This window comes from Kryptolebias marmoratus, linkage group LG20 (genome assembly GCF_001649575.2).
Source record: "Kryptolebias marmoratus isolate JLee-2015 linkage group LG20, ASM164957v2, whole genome shotgun sequence".
Taxonomy (NCBI): domain Eukaryota; kingdom Metazoa; phylum Chordata; class Actinopteri; order Cyprinodontiformes; family Rivulidae; genus Kryptolebias; species Kryptolebias marmoratus.
Genome location: NC_051449.1, coordinates 2,456,399 through 2,480,847, shown reverse-complemented (window position 1 = coordinate 2,480,847; position 24,449 = coordinate 2,456,399). Strand labels below are relative to the sequence as shown.

At 45.5% G+C, this 24,449-nt stretch overlaps 1 protein-coding gene across 5 annotated transcripts in view; it reads right to left on the bottom strand.

The window, feature by feature from the left end:
• The window catches only part of LOC108243851 (neuropilin-1a-like), a 152,771-nt gene that overhangs the window by 25,501 nt on the left and 102,821 nt on the right, over positions 1-24,449 (bottom strand). For all 5 annotated transcript variants that reach the window (XR_005234570.1, XM_025008902.2, XM_025008901.2 and 2 more), the window contains 4 exons: positions 9,810-9,991; positions 4,787-5,014; positions 2,026-2,190; positions 430-596 (listed from right to left, as the gene is read on the bottom strand). Coding sequence is in view for 4 of the 5 variants with exons in the window: in XM_025008900.2 (XP_024864668.1) it covers positions 430-596; positions 2,026-2,190; positions 4,787-5,014; positions 9,810-9,991 (742 nt within the window). In the remaining variant the exon portion in view is untranslated. The remainder of the gene's footprint in view (positions 1-429; positions 597-2,025; positions 2,191-4,786; positions 5,015-9,809; positions 9,992-24,449) is intronic.

Genomic DNA, 24,449 nt, shown 5'->3' with positions numbered 1-24,449 from the left:
GAGTCATCATGGTTGTGCCCTGAGTCCTCTGTTGCTTCAGATGAGGCTGATCCCCATGGATTTACAAACACACACAAATACATGTCATATACACATTCAAGTCACTTGTTTTAAATAAATGCTTCTATTTTAATTCAGTTTTGGTCTTCATTGTAACTGATAATGAGTGGTTGACCTGCTTCTAGATGTCAGCTTGTATTTGGTTTAAGTTTCAGGTTATTTGCGTTCAGATCTAAGTCAGTTTCTCCGTTCCAACCCCGACTCCTCCTGAAGGATTTCACTCCACTTAAACATCAGCTTTAACCCTTTATCCAGCTGAGTGTCGGCTGCAGTTTAGAGGCAATAATCTGAACAGATCTAATTTAAATACAGATTGTTTGATGTGGAGTTAAATCAGCTCTGAGGATCTAAACGTGTTCGAGCTCCCACCTGGATCCACTCCCTGACGTTGTCCTCGGACGGCGTCCAGCCGTTCTCCTGGTAGTGGAGGCGCGAGCGCTCCGGGGACCAGTTGGAGTTGTACTTGGAGGAGGCCGAGATCCGCTCCGAGGGGATCTCCCCGGACTCCATGCCCAGCGGCTCCAGGCAGGCGAACCCTGCCAGGAAGAGGAAACGGTGCGGTCAGACCACACAACGACACACGTACGGTTTGATAAAACCGAACTCCAGCTTCCTGCTTTTCATCCCGCCGATCAAACTTAACGAGTCGTTAAGAAACTGCTGTGCTGTTCGTTGATTACAGCTGCTCGAAAACACTTAAAACATCAATAATTCACAATAATCTCCTGCTGATTCTGCATAAACACAGAGCCTGGATGATATACAACCCTCCCAGCTCATTCTGCTTTAAAGTAACGAGATAAAAACATTGTGTGACGTCACCGTTTCTGTCTGTCAGAGAAGCAAAGAATCTTTTATTCCTGTTTTGTTCTGATTGTGGTCATTTTTCACCCTGAGCAGGATGAGATTATGATGTTTTCATTGCGATGCACGACTGATTAGGAGAAAAATGACTAAATGTTTTTAATCCGCTGGTTTTCTGTGAATCAGAGAGACTTTAAAGGACGTCTGGAGGCTCCAGTGGATCACGCAGGAGAGCGTTGGGAACAAAAGGAAAGATGTTTTTGTCGAAGTGGGAGAGGCGTCTGCAGACAAACCGCCGCTCCGACCACCAGAAGGTCCAGACGGGAGAAGGAAATCGACCAAACGGCTCCGACGTCCTCAGAGACGCTTCAGCCAATGGGATGTTTCAGGTGAAGCAGAGAAAACTGAATATTCCCTGCAGGAGATCAACACCCGGCTCCTCCGCGGCCGTCAGACGGTTGGGTTGAAGTTCTGTCTGTTTCAACCTTTGTTTCTTTTTTTTTTTAATTAACAGAAAATGCTTTTATTTTGCTTCCTGTCAGTTTTTCAGATGAATAACGAGAAGGGACAAACAAACATCCTGATAAAATAAAAATCCTTTTAAAAAATGTCAAAAAAGGAAAAAATAGACGAACATCCTGAATGATTTTGTAACGTTAAGCACCTAAGAAGCTGTGAAATATGAACTGCTGTCATTAAACAGACGTAAAGACGTCCGTTAAACGTCCGGTGAGGGACGGGCTGATGAGGTTTCACTGCAGGAATTTAATCTTTTGGATTTATCTGGGCTGCAGTTTTGTAAACTCATGGGTCGAGCATTGCAACAAGCAGATAAACGGCTTCTTTTCAAAAATAATAAATAAATAAAAGATCTCGAACCGAATCTGAGAAGCTGCAGGATAATTCAGCAGGAGATGAAACTGAAAGTAGGTCAAACTGACTGGAATAATAAACTCTTTCTGGTCCTAAATGATTGAAAATTAAAGACGATTGGACTCGGATCTTTTGGTTCTTCAGCTGCAGCTTCAGAGACTTTTATTTTGAAGGCGAAAAACCAACGCTGGGAAATTGAGAAGATAAAACAATAAAAGCCTTTTTACTCCCAAAGCCTGTTTGTTCTGAGGTTCTTGTCCTCTGTCCCCCCGTCCCCCCCGTGCTCACCCTCGTCCTCAGGGAGGATGCTCCTCTCTCGGATGGTGTAGTTGGCGGAGAAGCCCTCCTTGGCGATGGCGGTGTCGGTGGTGATGGTCATGGACAGGATGCCCGTGTAGGAGACGACTCGGCCCGGCGACCCGCGGCCGCAGTACCTGCCGATGTGAGGACCCACTGAGGACGAAGACACAGGGACAACGTCAGCTTCATCACCCCGGAGACTGCTTTTAGGACAGACAGCTCATTTTCTGTTCATTCAGTTTTAATCACAGTTTCTGCTTCAGCTCATTCAGGAGACGATGACTTCAGTCTCTTTATTTTTACTTTTATACTTTTCAAAATATTTAAACTTTATTTACAAGAAACACACTAAGATCTCTTTAATCCCTTAAAAACTTTGTTCTCTTTAAAATCTGCTTCACCTGCTGGCTCGGTTTTTACCTTTTAGCTGCCATTCAGCTACTTTTACCCAGTTTTTTCCTATTTTAGCTTCTAGCTAGTGACATTTTACTTAAAGCTTTTAGGTTTTAGCTGTCACTTTTCTACTTTTAGCTTCTGTTCTGCTACTTTTGTCCTGCCTTTTCCTACGTTTAGCTTTGAACTGGTGTTTTGCTCCCTTTAGGTAGCGTCTGCCTCTTTTAGCTTCATTTCCAGCAGATTTTAGCTCTCAGGTTGTCCTGCATTCTTCCACTGGGAAATAAAAAATAAAAACCTTTGATCTGCTCGAACCCCTTCGGCTGATCTCCTGTCAGCTTCCATCTCTCACCTCTTCTGAAGGCGGGATGACAGGATGCAGAAACGTCTCAGGACCACATCTGGTCGATCTGTCGACTTCTGGCCTGAATGACATCTGCTAACAGCTGCGTCGTGTTTAAATATTTGTAATTTGGGGACTCAAACTGGAGCTGAGGTGGAGATGAATTGTTTTAATAATAAAAAGCGACGCTCAGTTCGTCGCCCGTTTTTATCCGACAAACACGAGGCTGCAGGGCGGAGATACTGCATGTCTGACGCAAATTATTACAATTTATTAAAAAGGAAAAAGAAGAGAAACACGGAGCGATCTCAGGGGGACGCTGGCTGCAGGAATCTGATGGATTACAATTATCAGTTACGACTCGAAGCAGGAAGTCGCCGGTTTGTGACGGATTATGCTCAGCCTTATCGGAGCCAAGGAGAAATGCTTCTTTCACTCCAATAGGAGAAGAAAATAAGGAAGAATCCTGCAGGGAACGAAGGTTTACGTCCGTACGAGGAGGAGGAGGAGGAGGAGGCATCAGCAGGAGAAACAGGAGGAAAAATTCATATTTTACATTTTAGGCTGATCAGAATTTATCCACAGAACCAAATAAATAAAGTTTGTTAAACCTTTTTAAGATCAGCTGGCTGCCACAAACATTTTAAGATAAATATCTATAAAGGTGACTGATTTGAAGCCTTTTTTTGGCTGTGGCGGCCATCTTGAATCAGTTCTAGATGCTCGTCCAATCGTTACTTTTTTAAATTTGTCCAACTGTTGGTGTTGTTTGATTAAATAAAATCAGAGAAACGTTTCCGTCTGAAGACCTGAAGGAGGGAGAAGGAAAGCTGAGGACTGATGAAGTCTTATCTGCTCCGACACACACACACACACACACGCTAACACAGATCATCTGACAGGAGAAGCCCTGGCTCGGTTCTCATCTTGGCTCGGCTTGAAAGCGCCGCTCCGTCTGTGTACCTGAGCCAGTCTTCACGTCCCGAGCCAGCGTCCTCCCTGGCAGGAACCAGGGGACTGGGGACGGGGTTCGCAGCTCCGCCGATTGTCTGTACGGATAATTAGGCGGCGGCGGAGGCTGAGACGTGCCGTTCTGGTGAGGAGGCGGCGGCGGCGTGTGAACAGAGGGACAAGCAGGTTGCGTCTCCGTCACTCATGAGCTTATTTCTCGATGGTGGACGGTAAAGGAACAATGAGCAAAGCTGTGTAGGAGTCTCCGTTCCCCAGCCTGCGTGTGACGAGCGTTCCCGTCGGCGTGCGACTCGTCACCAGTGTCACTTTCACGCACTTCCTCTGAACACGCCGAGCTCTGCTCGTCACAACAATCAGCCTCATTTCTAACGCAACACTTCAGATTTCCTGAGGTTTGGTTTCAGGGTCGGTTCTGACGGTCCTCGGAGCGTCCCGGGAGGTTTACTTCCTGTTTCCTTTACAAAGGTCAGTTTAGGCTCAGAATGGGCGGTTTTCTGAGTGAAACTATTACCCGACAGGAGCAGGTTTGTAAAATAAACCTGCAGGAAAGGCGGCCATCTTTGTGTTCTCCTCTCCTGTTTCCTGCCTGCAGGTAAAAAGGTCTCGTCTTCCTCGTCCTCCTCCCGCCTCTGCAGCCCCATCTTTTGATCTTTTTTTTTTTTTTTACCTTTTTAAAACAATCAGAAGTCGAGACAAAGACTCAAACAAACCTTCAAACCTTAAAAACAACCAAAGTTTAAATATATTTGAGTTTTTTGCTCCTATTCTGGTCCTTTTAACTTTTAGTGAACCTTTCACAACTTTTAGGCAGCATATTACTTCCTTTTTATTAGCCTTCAGCTAACCATTTGCTACTTTCAGCTAGTTTTTTGCCATTTTTAGCTAGCCTTTTGCTACCTTTTAGCCTTAACTACTCAGTTTCAGCTTCATCAGCAGCCATGTTGGCGTTTGTCTTTTAATTTGTTGTTTAACAGTTTTCCACTCGAGCTTTTAAACCCCCCATCTTGACGCTGACCTCAGCCTCCATCTGGTCCCGCTCACCTGCAGGGAAGCCGTCCCAGATCTCTAGCCAGTCGTATCGGCAGACGGCGCCCGGCGGCGGCGAGGTGTCGGGCTCCATGCTGAAGCTCTCGAACTCCACCACGATCTCGGACATCTTGGGGGCGAAGATCATGAAGGTGCAGTCCAGGTTGTTGGGGTACTTCTCGGGAAAGCCCGGCGTCTCGATGGTTCCTCTGGGAGCCGTGAAGTTCCTGGAGCACTCCGGACCTGCGAGGACGGAGGACAGATGGGTTTTTAAAACGTCAAAGTGACTTATTTTTTGCAGACGGAGACGTGAACTCTGGAGAGGTTAAAGGTCAGCGAAGGATCGCCGTGTTCGCACGTTTCTGTCAGTCAGGATTGAGCTTGGAAACCGTTCGGAGACGTGAAAAGTGTTTCTGATAAACACGGCAGCAGCTGCTTACAGTCGACGCCGGAGACGGACCGCGAGACGAAGACGCATGTCTGAGGACGGGACGAGACACGAGACGTGGAGGTGGTTCGGGCGTCCCCGCGAGGCGGAGTGAGCGCCAACATGTGGGGTGTGTGTGTGTGTGTGTGTGTGGGAGGGGTTCTCATGTTGCCAGGCCAGATGTGACCCGAGCGAACACACACACACACACACACACGGAGCGGAGAGGACCCCTCGCTGTTGACACAGGTGGTGTCATTAAAAAGGCGACATGATAAACGATGAGGAGGGACGATGAAGGCTTCGATCCCGCTCAGCTGGAACACTCTGCAGAAGGAAACTGTGTGGAGGATCAAAAAAAACCCGTCAGGGAATAAAAATAAATAAATAAACGTTACAGATTTTTACAAACTCAGAATTTAAACCCTTTAAAAGTTCTGGAAACGGATCATTTGTTGCTCAATTTGAAGCCGAATCCCTCGAAGGAATGCACATCAGCTAAAATCATCTGACCTTCAGCTACTACCACAGCAGATTTCAGATCAGTGTCTGTGAAACTGACCCCCTAACGTCGGCCAACTTGGTTTGGGTTGTAGACGTTTGTCCAACGATTACTTCAGGAGAATTTCATTAGCATCCATTCAGTGAACACACACACACACACACCGGGTTTTAGGTGTAGGTGATAATAAACCGTCTTATTTGATTACGTCAAACTTCAGTGGATTTTTCCGGTTTTAAACGTCACAAACGGAAGAAATAAACTCATTTCTCCGTCCGTCTTCTCACCACTTCCATCTGTTTTCTATTTTTTTTTGTTTTTAAATCACTGACGCTTCAATCAGACCTGCAATGAGAGGAGAAAGTTGAGACAAACGCCGCTCGCTTCTAAATCAGACGTACAATGTGGTCACCGAAGGGCGGGGCGACGAGCGCCGCTGCTTTCGCTTGTAGTAATGACAGGCGGCGAGGAGAGGAGGGACGCCGCCGCAAACAGGGAGGGGGGAGGAGGGGGAGGAGGAGGGGGAGGAGGCGACAACAAACTGGATTTAAGAGAAAACAAAAACCTTCTGATGGTTCAGAAGAAGAAGAAACTGTCTGCAGTTTCCTGTGTTTGAGTCACCGAGCGTCCCCCCCGCCCCCCTCGCTCCTGCTGCCTTCGAACCTGAGCCGGGGCTCTGCAACCTGCGGTTCCCGGGCCACACGCGGCCCCTCAGACCCTCGGAAGGGGCTCCGAGTAACTTTGGCTAAAAACGAGTCGTAAATCCAGCCGTTTACTCGTCCAACCTTCTGGCTTTATGACAATAATCCTTTCACAACAGAGTTTAAATTCAAGATGGCCGCCACAGCCACATCTCACGAGGTGTGTAAATGCTCAGATCGTGGATTCATGATGACTCTCAGCTACTACCACATAAACTTTACACCAAATACCTTTAGTTTAGACTAAGAAGGCACCATCCTGTCCGTACAATCGGGCAGAAAAACAAGTTTTTTCTGTCTGAACAAATAAAAAACTGCATTTTTATGGTTTCCTGAATGCCTGAAAAGCAACAAAATACCACACATAAAAACCTAAATTAGAAAACTGTGATTTTCCTGTTGGAGGATGGTTTTTATGACCAGAATCAGCAGATTTTAATCCTCTGAATCGTCACTGTGGTCGAGCTGAGAGGACAGCTTGGACGTTTTTACCTGAACTTGTCCAAAAAGAAACAGATTCACCAAAAAGCAGAGAAACATTTAAAAAAAAAAGACTTATCACGTTTAAATTTAGATCTTCACACATGCAGAGCTCAGAAAACCAGACATATTTGTGTATTTTGGTGGTTTGGGTGGAGGCTCCATATTTAAATCCTCCTTTTAGAAACAGCTTTGATTCAAAACAGCTGTCTGTTAGCAAAATATCTCATGAACCACTGCAGGAGTTGGGATTAAACTTGCAGAGAGCCAACAGCTCGAGCTGATCAAACATGGCTCCAACTCGGTCAGTTTTACAGACACTGAGCTGATATTCGGGGTGGTAGTAGCTGAGAGTCGTCAGATCTTGTTTCCTCTTTGTTTGAAACTTCGACACGAAGGCAGCAGGCGATGAAAAGTTCCCTCAGACGGACCAGCTCATGGAGAACGGATAAAATCAAGCTCTACCTGACGCCACCTGGAGCTGGAAGCCAAGATATTTTCCGAACGGAGAGATTTTCCTTGATTCCTGACAGAATGACTCGGTGAGGCTCTCTGATGTTTGGTCTGAATCTAAATGCAGGAATTAGACGTGGATGACAGATTCGAGAGGTTTCTGTTTTGCTCCCTGCTGCCGAGCACGCCCGGCCGCCGCCGCTGCTGTTTCGTGCACGTGTTGGCGTCCCTCGGAGGAGCGGGCAGGTGCGCGGGACCTTGGGCTCGTTTAGCTAATGGACTGTTTGTCCTTGGAGGCAGCAGGGGTGACCTGCAGATGAGATGGATGCTCTGGCATCGAGGAGCGCCTCTGAAACTGGGACACAGACGTGACTGAGTGTGTGTTGGCCTCAATACACGCCGTCCACCCCCTAACAAGTTAAAAACAGCTCTTGGACTCACTCGGGTGATTCCCTCCCCCCCGTCTCTACCCCACACCACGCCGCCGTTTTCTCCTCGCCACATTTAAACTCCATTACAGTCGGAGCAGCGAAGTGTAACAAACAGGATTTTAGCTCTGCAGCTTCGTCTCTGCGGAAATATTTCTGTCTGCCTTTATCTTTTTGAGCTCAGACATCATTAAAAGGCCTGGACTTCCTTGAAGGAATGCATATCACCCGCCGCCTCTCAGGGCAGAGCTGTTTTAGGTCAAACATCCATTTTCTTCCTCTTATCCAGGGTCGGGTCGCGGGGGAAGCAGCCTAAGCAGGGAGACCCAGACTTCCACTTGGGCCAGCTCCTCCGGGGGAATCCCAAGGCGTTCCCAGGCCAGCCGAGAGACATAGTCCCTCCATCGTGTCCTGGGTCTTCCTCTGAGCCTCCTCCCGGTAGGACGTCACCAGGAGGCGTCCTCACCAGATGCCCGAGCCACCTCAGCTGGCTCCTCTCGACGTGGAGGAGCAGCGGCTCTACTCTGAGTCCCTCCCGGATGACCGAGCTTCTCACCCGATCTCTAAGGGAGAGCCCAGACACCCTGCGGAGGAAACTCATTTCAGCCGCTTGTATTCGCGATCTCGTTCTTTCGGTCACTACCCAAAGCTCGTGACCATAGATGAGGGTAGGAACGTAGATCGACCGGTAAATCGAGAGCTTTGCCTTTTGACTCAGCTCTCTCTTCACCTTTCCACCCGTGTTTTAGATCAAACCTTGAAAATAATTGTCTGAAAAACCAATCGACGTGTGTCACCTTTAATCGGACTGACACCAAAAGTTAATCACTTGTAGACGTTCACCTCCTGGTTTTTTTCATTTTCTGTCCGGTGCTTCATGAGACATTTGCTAACGTGCACGCTCGTCCACAAAGACAGAGAGACGGGCCGGCGGGTGATAAAAGACGCTGAGGACCTTCTAAACTGAGACGCCGTTGACCTACTTTCACGGATTTATTACTCGGCGACCTGCCGCGCTCCCGGAGAACAAGCAGGAAATTTAACGCCGCCTTATCAGAAGTGAGGAATAATTTAAAGTTCCCAGAGAAGCGAAGGACGTCTCCCGCCCTGCTCATTTAAGAAGACACCGTCCCCCTCCCATTTAACGTTCGTCCACCTGGGGATTGTTATTTCTGGATCCCGTGACTCCTCCGACGGTTATTGCTCTCCGGGGTACGGAGAAGAAATCTCATGTTTTTATCTGATTTATGTCCGGTCTCCTCTGGTGGAAAATTGAAGTGGTCACAGGAGATTCGGCGGGTTGTTTGTGAAGAGGAAGAGTGAATACAAATGTAGGACAAAGGGACGGGGAGGGGGACGTGGGGGTCCTCCCAACGCTGGGAGTGTTTATGGACGTCTATCCTGCCCCGCCTGAGACTCCAGCCCTCCAAGGAGCTCGGAGAGTTTAGCTCACAGAGCGCAGAGGTCAGCGCACCGAAGGTTCAACGAGGACGTCAAACAGAAAGCTTCAGACCTGAACAAATCATCGGGTTTCAGGTGAAACAGTTCAGAGTCTGACATCTGCTCAGATCAGGTCCTTCTACAAACTCTGCAGGAAACGGTTCAAACACACAAAGAATTAATAAGACAATTAATAAAATGCAGATGTTTAAATATTGCCACAATCCTGACTTTAATAAATCTGCACTGTGATGTTTTTATGATTAAAACAACGTGCAACCTCACTTCAAGCATCTCAGCTGGCTCCGGAACGGGAAAGAAATTAACGTCCCTTAAAGGGAAGACCCGTAAAGACAAACGCTGCGGGTCACGAGTCCGTTAAAGACTTTCGAGACGCAGAGCCGGTCTGCAGAGAGGAACGAAAACACGACAGAAAAGTCGAAAGTGTTTCACTTCCTGTTTTGACTCAAACTATCGATGACCCTGTGACCTCAGAGTACGGCGCGGCGTTAGCTGCTACCACACCCAATCAAGCCATTTTTGTGCTGATGTCAGTCAGCTGTGGCGGCCATCTTGAACTGGGTTAGGGTTAGCACTGAGCACACACCTGTCTTGAAGACCTCGTAGCGGACGGAGAACCCGGCTCCGTGAGTCTCGTAGTCCGAGACGAACTTGATGAGGAGCTGCCCGCCGCTGGAGACGATGGGAGAGGGAGCGATCTTCCCGCAGAACTTCCCCAACATGGGCGAGAACTCGTCTCCGCCGTTGTAAACTTCCACATAGTCGTACCTGCAGGAGAGGAGAGGAGATCAGGGTCAGACGTGGACCGATTAGAGAAAAAATACACTTCACTTTTCATGTCTAATGTTGGACGTTTAACAGCTTCAACCCAACCCTGAAACCACAACTGATCTCAGACTGAAGCGTTTCTCCAAGAACTACTCGAGTCTTGCGGGGGTCCTGAGAGTCCTCTGAGTCCGCCGAGTCCCTCAGGGTCCCTCAGAGTCCTCACAGAGTCCCTCAGAGTCCTCAGAGAGTCCCTCAGAGTCCTCACAGAGTCCCTCAGAGTCCTCAGAGAGTCCCTCAGATTCCCTCACAGTCCTCAGAGAGTCCCCCGGAGTCCCTCAGAGTCCTCAGAGTCCCTCAGAGAGTCCCTCAGAGTCCTCACAGAGTCCTCGGAGTCCCTCAGAGTCCCTCAGAGTCCTCACAGAGTCCCTCAGAGTCCTCTGAGTCCCTCTGATTCCCTCAGAGTCCCTCAGAAAGTCCTCATCAGACTGGACTCATCCTTCACCGGCCAACACCCTTCAGTCCGCTTCACAGCCCTCTGTGTGTATGTATGTGTGTGTGTGTGTGTGTGTGTGTGTGTGTGTGTGTGTGTATTCCTCAGGGGGCTGAAATGTTTGCTTTTCTCTGTGTTTTAATAAACATTTCCTGCCTTCCAGGAGCTGAGAGAATCACAGTCTGACATTATTTATGTGTTAAGGAGCAGCAGCTCCTCAGGAACAGAACCGGTTTCAGGCCCGTTTAAAACGACTCTCAGCTACAACCAGCTCAGCATCTGCACGACTGACTGAACGTTAAGTGTTCCTGCGCTTGCTGAGGTCCGTCAGCTGCAGCGGCCATTTTGAATCAGTTTCCCTCCAAAGTTAATCTGTCGTAGATGGATTTATTTCTGAGAGATTCACTCAAATCCACCCGGTGGTGCATGAGATATTTTGCTAACAGACAATTACATGATCGCCCACCTTGTATCCAATGAATGAACGAAAGTTTCTTATTTCACCTGAAATTTCACCATGAATGGTGAAAAATTTTATGAAAAGTTCTACGATCTGTTCGCAGAACTTATTTGCTCAGGAATATGAGCCGAGCTTGACCTTTGACCTTCAGAGACGAGCCTCGATCGTCCACTGTAATTATTCAGCTTAAGTCGGGTTTAAGTCGGGTTCTGTGAGCTGCAGGTGGATAATTTCTGCTTCTGCGTCACACCTTCAGCTGTAACGTCTTTAAATGATGTTTATGTTGGAGGTTTGATTCACGGCCTGAAACTTTACATTCCTCTCTGTGCTTGTAAAACATGAGGTGTGTGTGTGTGTGTGTGTGTGCAGGCGGGAGGCGTTCACACAGACAAGAAGTTTAATGAAGTGGCTGAAGAGGAGTGTGCAGCAGCAGCAGCTGTCTGCAGTTAATGCCTTGCTCAAAGGCAGAACAGCCGCCGCTGATGGCCTGAGAGCAGACGCTCAAATTCAGCTTTTTATTTCCCCTTCCACCCGCGGCTCTCGCCTTCAGAGATTTAAACTCACTGACTGATCCTGAACATCAAAATCTTCGTACCTCCGTCACGTCTGCAGACGCCGAGCTGAAATCCGATGTGGTGGTAGCCGAGGATCGCTACGCCTTTTATTATTATTATTCCTGAGCAGTTTGTAAACTCCGACACGGTTATTAAAACCAGTGTGTCTAAATTTAAGGACGAGTCGGACTGGAATAGAGCCGATCCAGATGGAGAAGTGGAATTTGACTCCTCCCCTCACCGCGCTCCGCTCATACATTACAAGTCATTACCATGCAGCGCGGCGTCGTGCTGCGATCCCCCCGCGGCCAGATGCTCACAGCACATCTGGAAGGCATCACAGAGGAATTTACAGGCCGAGGTTTGCGAAGCTAAACCCAGCAGTGACTCAGTGTTTCTGCAGAGCGACGCCGTCACTCCTCCTCCTCCTCTCAGACGTTTTATTCCATCCGTTTCTCTTTGTCTGAACCCGTCTGTTCAAACACTGTCTGCTCGCCGCTTTTCTCTGCAAACAACAAACAGTTCCTCCAAAAGCTGCTCTGCTCACCAGGAACAGGTTTTCTGCAGCTGAAGTTTGAGCAGAATGATAAATGTCCCCACGTTTCTTCCTTTTCGGCTGTTTTTAGCCACAACAGCTTGAAACTCCGGGGGAAAAAAAGGTTTGAATTTGTAGCAGCAGAGAGAGAAACTGACTCAGTAACACTTATTTTAAAGATGATGTCACGCACTTATATCTAAATTCAGCCATCGGCTGGAATTCATCACCATCTGATGAAGGAAAACAGGAGGTTTAAACTTTGTCTTCATCGTCATCATCATCATCATCATCATCATCCAAGATGCAGTGTTGAGGTTTCCAGCTCCTGAAACTCTGATGAAATCTGCAGGAACATTTGAACAAAGTTAAAGGCCTGGTATCTCTTAAAAGGTTGCATATCGCCCGCCACCATTCACGCTAGAGCAGTGGTGTCCAGTCCTGGTCCTGGAGGGTCACCGTCTTGCAGGTTTTACATGTTTCTGCTCTTCAGCCGGTCTTCAGGTCCCACAGAAGTTAATCACTCAGATCAGGAGTCAAAGCAGAGAAACAGCTGAAACCTGCAGGATGGTGGCCCTCCAGGACCAGGACTGGACACCACTGAGCTGGAGTCCTAAACTCGGATCATTTTATGAGAAAAGGTCCTGGTCCTGGAGGGACACCGTCCTGCAGGTTTCAGGTGTTTCTCTGCTTTGACTCACCTGATCTGAACGACTGAGTGATGAACGGGTTTCTGCAGACCCTGAAGATCTGCTGAAGAGCAGAAACATCTAAAACCTGCAGGACAGCGGCCCTCGAGGCCTAGAGTTTGACACCCCTGATCTAAAACCTGCAGGATGGTGGTCCTCCAGGACCAGGACTGGACACCACCGGTCTCAGATTGTAATGTGCACAAAAACCCGTTGCAGTTCTGATTTAAAAACTGGTTATCTGGTCTCCTGATTCCTAAAAGTGAGCACAGTCTATAAACCAAACCCACATCAGTGGACCTGTGGCAGGTTTTGTGGCGTCATGAAGGTTTGTTTGATGTGTTTTCTTCAGCGATCTCTGAGAAACCAGGATCTGAAGCTGGTTCTTTGTACAAACAGGTACTTTTTATCTCGTCTGAAGGCAGATACCCCCACCCCCCGACCCAAACCGCTCTGACCGAGTCCTCAGCTTTTATCTCAGACATCGAGCTCCGAGTCCACGCCGTGTCTCTGCAGCAGCTTCCTGTCCCCGTCCACACAGGGAGGTGAGGGGGGCGCTGCAGGCCACAGAGTTCAGACTCTGCAGGACTCGAGTGGTTTCTGATGGACCGAGTGTGTGTCGGAGCTGGAACACACCCCGGTACCACCCGTCCACCCGTCCCTTTTCTCACTTCCCCCATCTCCCTTCCTGCTCGCGGTTTCACTCATTTGTAAGCGAAGTGATTCTCAGTCCTGTCAGTTCTCTGCACACATCCTGACACATAAAAATACAGAACACCTGTTTGCATTTTTACAATTCAAAGGCCTAACGTTCCTTAAAGGAATGCATATCGCCCGTCGCCTTTCAGGCCAGAGTTTCAGTCTCAGATCATCTTCAGTTGAGAGAAGAGACAATTACAGACGTTAAGATCAAACCTGGGAAATAAAGTTATGGTTGGTCTCATATTAGATGAGTTAGATATCAGTCAGAGTTCATAAAACTGTCTGAGTTACAGTCTGGGTTCAACGAAATGATGAGGAATGACAAGCATCCTGTTTCGGGTTAATTAGCTGCAGACGTGCATCTAATGTTCAGTCCAGTGGTTCGTAAGATATTTTCTTAACACGACAAACAAAAGCAAAACCTGTTGCCTTCAGTTTTTGAGCAATAAACAGAAACAGAACAATATATCTGCACAGATTGTCAATATTCACACAGGAAAGTGACCATCAGTTACACATTCCTAACATCTGATCAGGGGTTAGATGAGAAATCATTTGGAATGACCACTCCCCCTGCAGTAAAATGATAAATTAATAAACTTTTATATTGAAGTAAATCCCATTAAAGCCAGCAGGATCAGTCAACGCCCTGAAAATAAATTGGGCCAAAAAGTCTGAAAAATATCCTCATCCTTCACCTTGGCTGTGCAGACACGAAATAAATAAATAAATTTAAAAAAAAAACCACAGCAGCACAATCCTGCAGGGAAATTAAAAAGGAGGCGAAAAAGACGAGGAATTTGTTCTCATTTAGAGAGCTGTAATCCGACAGAGGAGGAAATGAGAGCGCAGGTTTCCCCCTCTCCTCTCTCAGACTGTTTGGGGACTTCGGAGGATGAAATAAGATTTGGTGTAAACTCTGTGTTTAATGTGGAAGAAAGTTGAAAAAGAGGAAAAGTCATTTTGGAGAGTTTAAAAGTTCCTCTGTGGCTGAAAGGGGTTTCTGGATGACTCGTTGGATTTGTGCTCAGAATAAAGATCCTCGCATGACTCACTTCCTGTTTCTTTTCTTAGTGAAGAAATCGGGGAAACTGTGTTGCAACTTCATAAAATCTGCTACTTCCTCGTCCATTTTTCTTTATTTTAAATCATTTTTTTTCCTAAAAGACATTTTCATCAACATGGCACCGCTTCTAGAAACGTCTTTAAATCCTCCCTGCAGTAGCTGCGCCACGCCTGCGTGCGGCACTGTGGCGGGAAACCAGGAATGCATATCGCCCGCCCGTCTCCTGCGATAAACTGGCGTGATCTGTTAGCACTCAGAGGACATCCCAGGGTTGACTCTCAGCTACTACCACACCAAAATGTAGCTCATCTTGAATCCGGTTGACTCCAAATGTTGAACATCCAGAGTTTCGTGAGATATTTTGCTGACAGAAAAATATTCCTTTCCCGTTTTCTCTCATGGAAACAAGATGAGAAGCCGGGAAGAGGTCAGTGTCAGGATACAGGGGTCGGAGGTCAACCAGCGGGTCAAACTGATCTGAGCAGCCTGGGAGTCTTTGTGGGGCAGGAAACCCGCCCGCGGCTGTCCAGCAGACGGGACGGACAATGACGTCTTCTTCTCGCCGCTGAAGGAACGCGTTGTCTGTCTGAGCAGAAAGGCTCAGATCTGACCTCCAGCTGCAGAGGATATATACGCACACACACTCCGTGGACAGAAGATAAACAGATAGATATGTGGGAGGCATAAACACCAGAAGCCAACATGAATGCTCTCAGTCTGGTGATCCCTGAGCTCAACTGAGCTCTCTGCTGTGGTTTCACGCACATTTGTGTCTCGCTGTCCAACTTTTCAGTGCATTAAGGAACTCTGAAAACTGGAGTGACTCTGTAGTTAATTATGAATCAGACAGCTGAATTAACCCAACTCGGCGGGCTTCGGGGAAATGAATATATTAGTGGTGGTAAGTGCTGAAAGCTCCGGCTGCAGAGTCGTTTGTTCGGCTGTTCTCCGCTCATGCTTCTGCACATAAGGATGACCGATAACAGAAAGCAGGGCTGAAACATCATCCCCAAGGAGTGCGTTTAAAGTGTATCTGAATGTTTTTGTTAAACCCCTAAAAGGGGAGAGCTGGTTGGAAAGTGTGGAAAGATTTCCGCACGAGGAGGGATTTCTTCTGTTTCATCTGCTCCTTGTGAGGGTATTCGTTTCATAACTTGAATCAATCACATGTCATTCCTGTAAAATCTGTTCCCAGCGTGTCAATTATCATGCTAAATTATCAGCTCGGAGCTCCAGAAGCAGCGATCCTCAAAGAAAACAAGAATAATTTGGGTGTTTATGTCTTTATGATTGAGAAGCTAATTTCTCAAATGGGCTCATTTCCATATAACTTGGTTTTATTTTTCAAATGTTAGTCATTAAGCCCCAACACCGGCGGGCAGTTCTGCTCAATAACATTTTTCTCTCTGTGTTTCGCCGCCTCCTCGCCCACCTCCCCGCGTGCATCTGTCATCTACGCTCCTGAACACAGCTGGATAATGAATGTCACATGTTTCAGGGGGACAAACGTGAATGCAGACGGACTCGTCGAAGGTTTCCACGTGTCGGGCTGCATTGGAAGTGACATTGTGTTTATTGCTTTGGCCTGAGCTCACTTAGGGGAGGTGTGGATTGAGCGTCTGCTGACAAAAGCACCGTTTTCCTCCCCAATCTCTCAGGTTTCACTTCTTCTTCTGTCGTTTTCAAGTGCAACCCTGACAGAGGAGAGGCCCTGTCCTCACAGGAATGGTTTTTAAATTGTTTCAGACTTGCATCCACATGAAAACAGCAAACTATAAGGCTGGTGTGTCTGTTGTTGGTAATATTGTTATAGCTGACCAGAATGAGGATTTCTTTATCAATAAATGTGCTTTTTTTGCACCCAACACCAACCAGTCAAAGAAAGATGACAAATATTTAGATAAATTAATGTCTGAGGGTCCTAATCAGTGTTGTTGGCTTAATGATGTCATCACTAGTGGCCCGTGTCGTTTTTAAGCATCGCAGATGTGAGCAGCAGGCTGTTTATTGTGTGAACGGGTGATTAAAAGCACCGAGATGCTAGGCCTCAGATCCGCAGCACAAGAAACCAACACCTCTCCTCTTCCTGCAACAAACGGGACGAGGAGAACCAACAGAACAAGCCTCCACCCAAAATATGCCATCCCCAGATCTCGTCTTCTGGTTCAACTCCTGCTGACGTGCTCCTTGTCGCGCTCCCTACTGATGAGACGAATGGACTGACGGCGGAGGTCCGCTCGCCGGAGGATTTGTTTGAGCCGGTTTCACCACAGGGCTGCTGAAGGAGGAGGGAGTTGGAGGCCAATTAGGAAACTGTTGCTGAAAGAAGAAGCCGCAGGCTGCGGCTGAAGCGAAAGGAGGCCAGATAACCACTTAGGCACCAGATGACACACACCCAGGTCCGATCAGCCTGAGGTGGGCCTGCCTCGGCGGAGAGTGTCTGAAACACCTAATTAGGTCGTGTCAGACGAGAGGAAACAAGTCAAGTGGTCGTCTTTGAATCCCTCTACCGACATACTTGCCAACCATCCCGCATCACCCTGTGCAGGACAGCCAAAAGTCCCGTATTTGGCCCTCACACGCCACACTTTGTATTTCTCACGCAAAAACCACACACGCACGCAGCCTTTTTGTCACTTTAACGCTATATTTAGCAAGTTTTCAGATCCCTCTAGCATGTTTTTAAAGCGACTAGCGACAAATCTAGTGACTTTGGTGGATAAATGTGAGAAAGCGCTCATTCTGCAGCGTACCGTAAGCCCCGCCCACTTCCCTAAACACTGACAGCTGTCAATCTTCCAGCAGAGAGGAGACCCGCTCCACTCTGTGTCCACAGTGGCGCGCCCCCTCGAGCACGCGCGATTGTTTTCGTGTGAGTCGTGTTGTCATCTGATGACAGAGAGCTAAAGATGGAGAGGCAGAAAGACAAAGATGGAGGCAGGAAAGAAAGCTTTTCAAAGTGGTTGAAAGACAGCAGGAAGTTCTGTCTTAGCATCAAGAGGAGGCCTGGAAATGTTCAGGTTAGCTAAAGCTACTAATTACTAATAAATAACAAGTTCCAGCTGTTTACTGATCAGTATTTACAATATAACAGTTGAGAGGATGGAGAGAAAGAGCAAAACTTGAGAGCCCTGATCTTAACTATGATGTGTGTTTAATTCAAATTAATTGATCAGAATTCAGGGAAATCCTGTTGAATCTGTGATGTTTGTGTGTATTTCTGGGAGTGATGTTTTAAAGACATGATCAGCTGATGAATAAATAAGCTGTTTATATACAACTGTATATATTTGGGCAGACAGACTTACACACAGATAATGTAATGCTTAAAATGTAAATGTGTGTGTGTGGTTGGGGGATGGGGGGGGGGGAGTGGTGCCCGCTTCACACCATGTTGTCCCACATTGACATTCCCAAATGTTGGCAAGTATGCACCGATCATAAAGACAACTGCTGCGTTTAATCGTCAGGAACTAACAACCATGGAGGGCGCCGCTTTATAAACACTGACGTTCCCTGAAAAATCAAAAATGTTGAATGAGTGAATGAGTGATTACAAACAGGAACTCGTGTTCAGAGCGCTAAGCTATTACTGCTCCTGGCTATCAAACATCCTGTAAACACCAGTTAAATCCAAATTTACCTAAAACAAAACAACTGGCTTCACGAACCTTCCCTGATTTATAAAAATCAGCATCAGAGATGGCTATTAAAAAGAAAAGAGGTTTGATTTCTAATCATCTGAAGCACCTTTGAATTCCTGTCAAACGGTTCATTCCTTTAACCGGTTATATTTGTCGTAATGGAAACCAGATTCTTATCAGCCGTGATGGGATTTATGGCTTGAATTTGTTTTTTTCTTTCTTTTGTTGGGAACTGGTGGGATATAAATAAACTGAGCCGAACCAAACTGCTTCAAAACAAGTTTCATCACCACTGAAGTCCAGCTGTTTATCCTCCGTGGAAGTCCTTTTGTCATGCATGGGGATGGAGATGTAAACATCTGGAGTGCATCAGAGAGCCCATCCTATAAATCCTGGGATTGCAGCTGTGTGTGTGTGTGTGTGTGTGATGTTGCTGAAAGGGTTTCCCACTCCGCCCGCAAAAGACCTCTCTCCTCGTTAATCTGCTCGTTAATCTGACCTGTTTGTGTGGAGGACTTCACAATGGGTGTGTGTGTGTGTATTCTTTGCCCGGTTCTGTACGTGTGTGTGTGTGTGTGTGTGTGTGTGTGTTACGTCTTCGTGTTTGCCTTCGCAGACTCACAGTTTGGGGCCGTGGTTGTTCAGAAAAGCGATTTGAAACGAAATTCACTCACAGAAACGGAAACTGAAGCCGGAGTTGAAGTTCACTCATCGTCTCACAGGACAAATATTTGCTGCTGAAGGAGCAGAAACAGCTGCTCAACGTCTGTTTGATACGCTTGTGTTTTTCCACAGTTCTTACCAGGAACGACAGGATTCACACTATTGTTTTACCTTTGTTTTTTTGTCCATGTCTGTATTTATGATCTTCGGCTTATTCAGGAGATAAGAGCTTTTAGTTGTTAAAACTTTTACTTTTATGCACCAAATCTCTTCAGTTCCTCCAGAAACATTGTTCTTTTTGAAGCCTGCTTTGCTTCTTTTAGCTTTAAAAGATTCATGTTTCTATTTAGAAAGTTCTGTACTGTTAGTTTTAGCATTGTCATGTTTTAGCTTATTTAGCCTTCCTGTACATTTAGTTTAGTTTATCTTAGCTCATACTTTAGATATTGTTGGATTCAATCTAACAATGTCAGTGGCGGGCGATGCATTTCACACTTAGGCCTTCAGTGATGTCCAACTCAGTCAATAAATACCTTTCATTATGCCAGCATTTATAACACCAGGACTGGAGAGTAGTTAGAAATTGCGTCACCTCAGCTGTGAAGAAAATGGGCTATTATCTGGCGCATTTTAAAAATCAACAAACCCGCATCAGCAATTAAAACATATCTGGTATGCTACTGTCAAAACTAAATAAAGTAGAATAAAATAAATAAAATGTTTGCACTCACCAAAATGGCTGTGTCCCCCAAAACACTTATTTCAACACAAAATCCATTCTGGAACAGGTTAGCTAGCTAGCTAGCTCGGGACAGGTTAGCTAGCTAACTAGCTAACTCGGGGGTCAGCCGTCCTCCTCTAACGAGATCTAGCTTCTCTTGGAAAGTTCGTCTTGAAAACGGTCTTGCCAGTAAATCTGCAACCAAATCAACGTGTTGCTCTCCTTCAGCCATTGTGGGTTAAAAAAGTTTTAAACCGTTAACAGTCCCGGGTGTGACTCTGTCGATCACAGCACTGCCGCGGCTCTAACTAGCAAATATCCATATCCAATCACAGGACGCGTAAATGTCACGTTCAACGTGAGGCCAACTAGAGGGCCTGACTGACACAACTCGTGATCTGATTGGCTATCGCAGCTGTCTATCAACTGTATTTGCCCGTTCACTGACAGGCCCGGGCACATTTCATCCTGCCTGGCAACACAAGAGCTGAATTCTGATTGGATAAAAACTCTAACCTTAAAACAACAGCACTGGAAGGAGCGTAATATGACATGAAGAGAAAATGAATAGTTTTAGATATCTAGGGAAAGTAAATTAAAAATTAAATTAAACTTTAGCACAATTATGATCATGATTCTTGGTTATGTTAGGCCTTGCTGGTCCTGACGGCCCACCACTGATAGATTGTTAGATTCCTAATTGTTGTTTAGTTCAGCTTTAACTTTATCTTGATTTTATTTAGATTATTTTAACTACTATTTTGACTCATGCTCACGCTTAAATGTCTCGTTTCGTGATTTTATTTAGATTATCTTATATTTCATTTAGATTATACATGATTGATGTGTTTTCCTTTTTTTGTGTTTCATTATGTACCTGCTGTATTGGATTGTTTTTGTTTCTGTTGTAAAGCGCTTTGTTGCTGAAAAGTGCTATATAAATAAATCTCACTTCACTTCACTTAAAAACTCAGTTTCAGCTTCTTAAGCTGTCTCATCGGAGCCTTTAGTTGCAGGAATTAGCTTTTCTTTGGCCAAACGGTTTAATAAACTCGTTTCATATGGCTACAAACAGCCAACGGCGCTGATTTGTCTGAAACGAGCGACAGAAACCGCACGTCTTTCGTTAAACTGCGGTTCTCCACGTGTAAAGTTCGCCCTCGTTTCTCAAATGCAGAGCATATGGTGAGCAGACAAAAAAAAGAGGGATGACGGTATGACAAGTGCACTCCGAGTTCAGAAGGAGAGCGAGACGAGGAGCAGAGAAAAGTGACAGAAGAGCCCGAGGCTGCAGGAGGAGGAGGAGGAGGAAGAACAGTGAGAGGCCTGTCACAGAGGTCGGATTAGACTGACCATAATAAACCTCGGAGACAGACGGCCTAAAGCCCTCCTTCTTTCTGAATCTGTTCTCCTCTGATCATCTTTATTTCTCTCCTCATTTTCCACTTCTCGCTTTGTCACAACGAAGGAATAAATGACGAAATTTGTGTCGTATCTGAACACCTTTCAGTCTGGAAACAAAAATCTTAAAAATTGAAAGACACTTTGGAAATTTGGCACCAATTAAGACGCTAAATATTACATTTCAGTGGCAAAACTGACAATAAGACCTAAAGTGGTGCGAGGTACAGCTTGGAAATTGTTAGTTTTTTTGCAAATTAGATCCAATTCTTAAACAACTCATTTGTCATTTCTGATCTGAAAAATCTTTTGTTTTTTTTAATTCTTCAAAGTGACAAAAAACAAAGAACACAAACACAAACCACCAACCAAAACGGTCGCCTGATTTGGTCTTTTCATGCTTCAACTTCCTGTTTTTTGTGACCAGGGAGGAAATGAAACAAGCAAACATCTTAAAGTTTATTTTTTCAGGCAGATTCTTCAGCAGAAAACTTGAGAACTTTGGTCTAAATCCACATAAAGAAAGAGTAAAATAATATTTTGTGATAAATTTAATGACAGTGTCACTGTTTAATGTTGTTTCGGACTTAAAGAATATTTTGGATCATCAGTTTATTTGTCGTTTTCCCATCAATGATCTTGTGACATTCCTTCGTTAGCTGGGAACTCCATCTGTCTTTAGACCCATTCACATCCATCATTAAGAATCAGTTTACTCCTCTGTCAGGGTTCGGATCCATAGCTCCACAAAAATCCATTTTTTATTAAATTTATCCTTTCTGCAATCATTACCCCAGCAACCATCAATCTGTCCATCGTTTCTGCTCCGTTTCATCGATTCGTAAATCTCCAAAACTTTATCATTCATCCGTTTTCCTCCATTTACAACATTATAACCAAGGATTTAATTTAATTCACCTTTGAGACACACCTCTATCAGCCGTAAACAAAAAACTGACCATTAATCCATTTATTTGTTGACAAATCGATCATCCATCCATCAACAATCAATAACTTTTATAGTTTGTCCGATTTATTGTGCTCTTTTGACTAGCTATCAGTTAATTAACCCATACATAAATATAATTTGGTCTCCATCTACTGACGTATTCATCCATCCTGTCATCAGTTTGTGTCTCATTCATCTTTCCATTTTATAAATCTGTAATTTATCCATTTTAACCATTTTACCCAATCATCATTTGACTTCTACATCTGTCCGTCCAAGGATCAAAACATTATTATTACTATCATCTCCCTATAGATGACCATTAATGTAAAACCATCAATCTAAACTGGTCGTCCTTTGATCGCAGCAGAATCTGTTAATCAGACCCTTCGGTTTGGTGACCCGTTCAGCCCTCCGTCTGTCGCTCCATTAATCTAATTCTGCCGTCAATCCATCATCTTTTGACTCATTAACTCGCCCCGCCAGTTGTCTATTCCAAAAATAAAGCCCACTGAGTCATTAAAAGATCACGTTTTCATCACTTTGTCCAGCTATTCAACAGCCTAAACTGGTCTCTAGTCTTTTAGAGCAGAGGTTCTCCAACCCCCAGGCCGCAGACCGGTACCGGTCCGTGGGTCATTTGGTACAGGGCCGCACAGAAAGAATAACTAACTTACAGTATTTCTGTCTGAACGACATTTATTTTGAAAAACTGACTCCATCCGTCTCTGACTCACTCTTGATGCGTGTCTTATCTGGGTCACGTGATCCGTTCCCGCTAAAAACAAACCCACAAGCAGCTAAACGAGTAAAAAACAAACGTCTCTGGAAGATGGGACCGTTTGGTTACTGAGAAACAAACACAGGGCTCCACTGATTCAGTATTCTTTGTGCACTTTATGTTTGTGGTGTCTCTTATTTTGAAGGGCGTGTTTAAACACAGAACATCAGGGGGAGGAGAGGGTGTTAATCATGTTGATAACGCAGCTAACAAAGCTGCGAGGACACGTTGGATTTACGTTTATTATGTTAAAAAATACCCCTGTTTTCATTTTATTTTGTTGTATTTATCCACCACATTTAAAGGCCGGGGCAGCTTTAGACGATTCTTTGCTCGTCCCAGACCGCCTGAAATAAAGATTCTCGCACACAGACGTCATTCATGTGATATTTCTTGGCCTTAAGATGTTCGGTCTTGTGACAAAGTCAGAAGACCGAAGACCTCATCCTCTCCAAACTAACGTCACCTCACTGCAACCAAATCCGGCAGATTTTCGCTCTGAAATCTCACTTTTCTAACGCTCATTCTGTGTTTCAGATCCGTTTGATCTGCTCATATATGAAAATCTGAGTTTTATCCCATTTTGGCATTTATCCACAACAAAGAAGAAAGGTGTTAGCAAACAAAGGAGTGGGGATATGATTCTAATCGCGGAGATCAAAAGGAGACGGAGGCGGCTGATTTTACTTTGAAAGTTTCCTCCGTGCCTCAGTATGAATCTGCTGGAGAATCTGCAGAGTGTGCAGACTCTGTGTGCACACTAAGCATACTGTAAGTGACAGAAAGTTTGGGCTGCCAGTGTGTGTGTGTGTGTGTGTGAGCTGCAGACGGTGCCAGTACAGCCTTGTGGAGGAGGAAACGGATCAGCCAACTGCTAAAGAGATGTCCCGAATTATCCGGCCGCCGACGCGTGTTTCTTATCCGAGCCTCGGCTGCATTTTCCGGCGCTCTGCGGGGATTCGCTCCGTCGACTATTTCAGGCGTGGACGTGAAACAGGACTTGTTCTGGTGTCGTTCCCGATTCCAGGCGGAGACGGCAGAGCTTAACGTCGCCGGTTGTTGTTGTTTAAGACATGATTTAAAAAAAACACATTTTCCAGAAGAATGAGCACAAATGAACCACAGATTTATTTAACTTTAAAGCTCATCCTATAAGGGGTTACAGTGAGAGTCATTAAATTTCATTAAAGTTATTTTTCTTCTGTAGTTCTATAGTTTTTTCTTTTTAAAAACACTCCACAGCTTTATTTTTAATCACTCCACACAAAGAAAGTTAGCCAATCACGCATGTTCATTTATCTTTTAGCAAAATATTTCATGAACCACAGGATGAATCTGACTAAAACTCTCAGGAAGTAATCATCTGATGTGCAACTTTAGGAGTCAACAAAGTTCAAGATGGCCGCCACAGTTGATCAGCCTTAGCAAACACAAAACTCGTTGTAACTCAGTTATTTTTACAGATGTTGAACTATAATTTGGTGTGGTAGTAGCCGAGAGTCCTCCCTGTCACACAGTCTGAGCACTAACAGATCCCTCCAGGATTTTGCGGGCATTTTTTGTGATTGTTGCAGCTAAAATGTCTGATTTCGCAAGGCATTTTCCTAAAAGTTGCTTTTTTTTTTACTATAATCAATAAACAACCATAACTTTTAATATCTAAACCAAAAATACTTCCTAGTTTTGTCAGATAATTCCCAACAAACATTGACTTTTTCAAAAGGTGCTTTATTTGAGAACTTTGAGAGCTTCTAAACTGACATTCATGAGCATTTCTGGATTGTCCCTGGTCTGCAGCTCTCC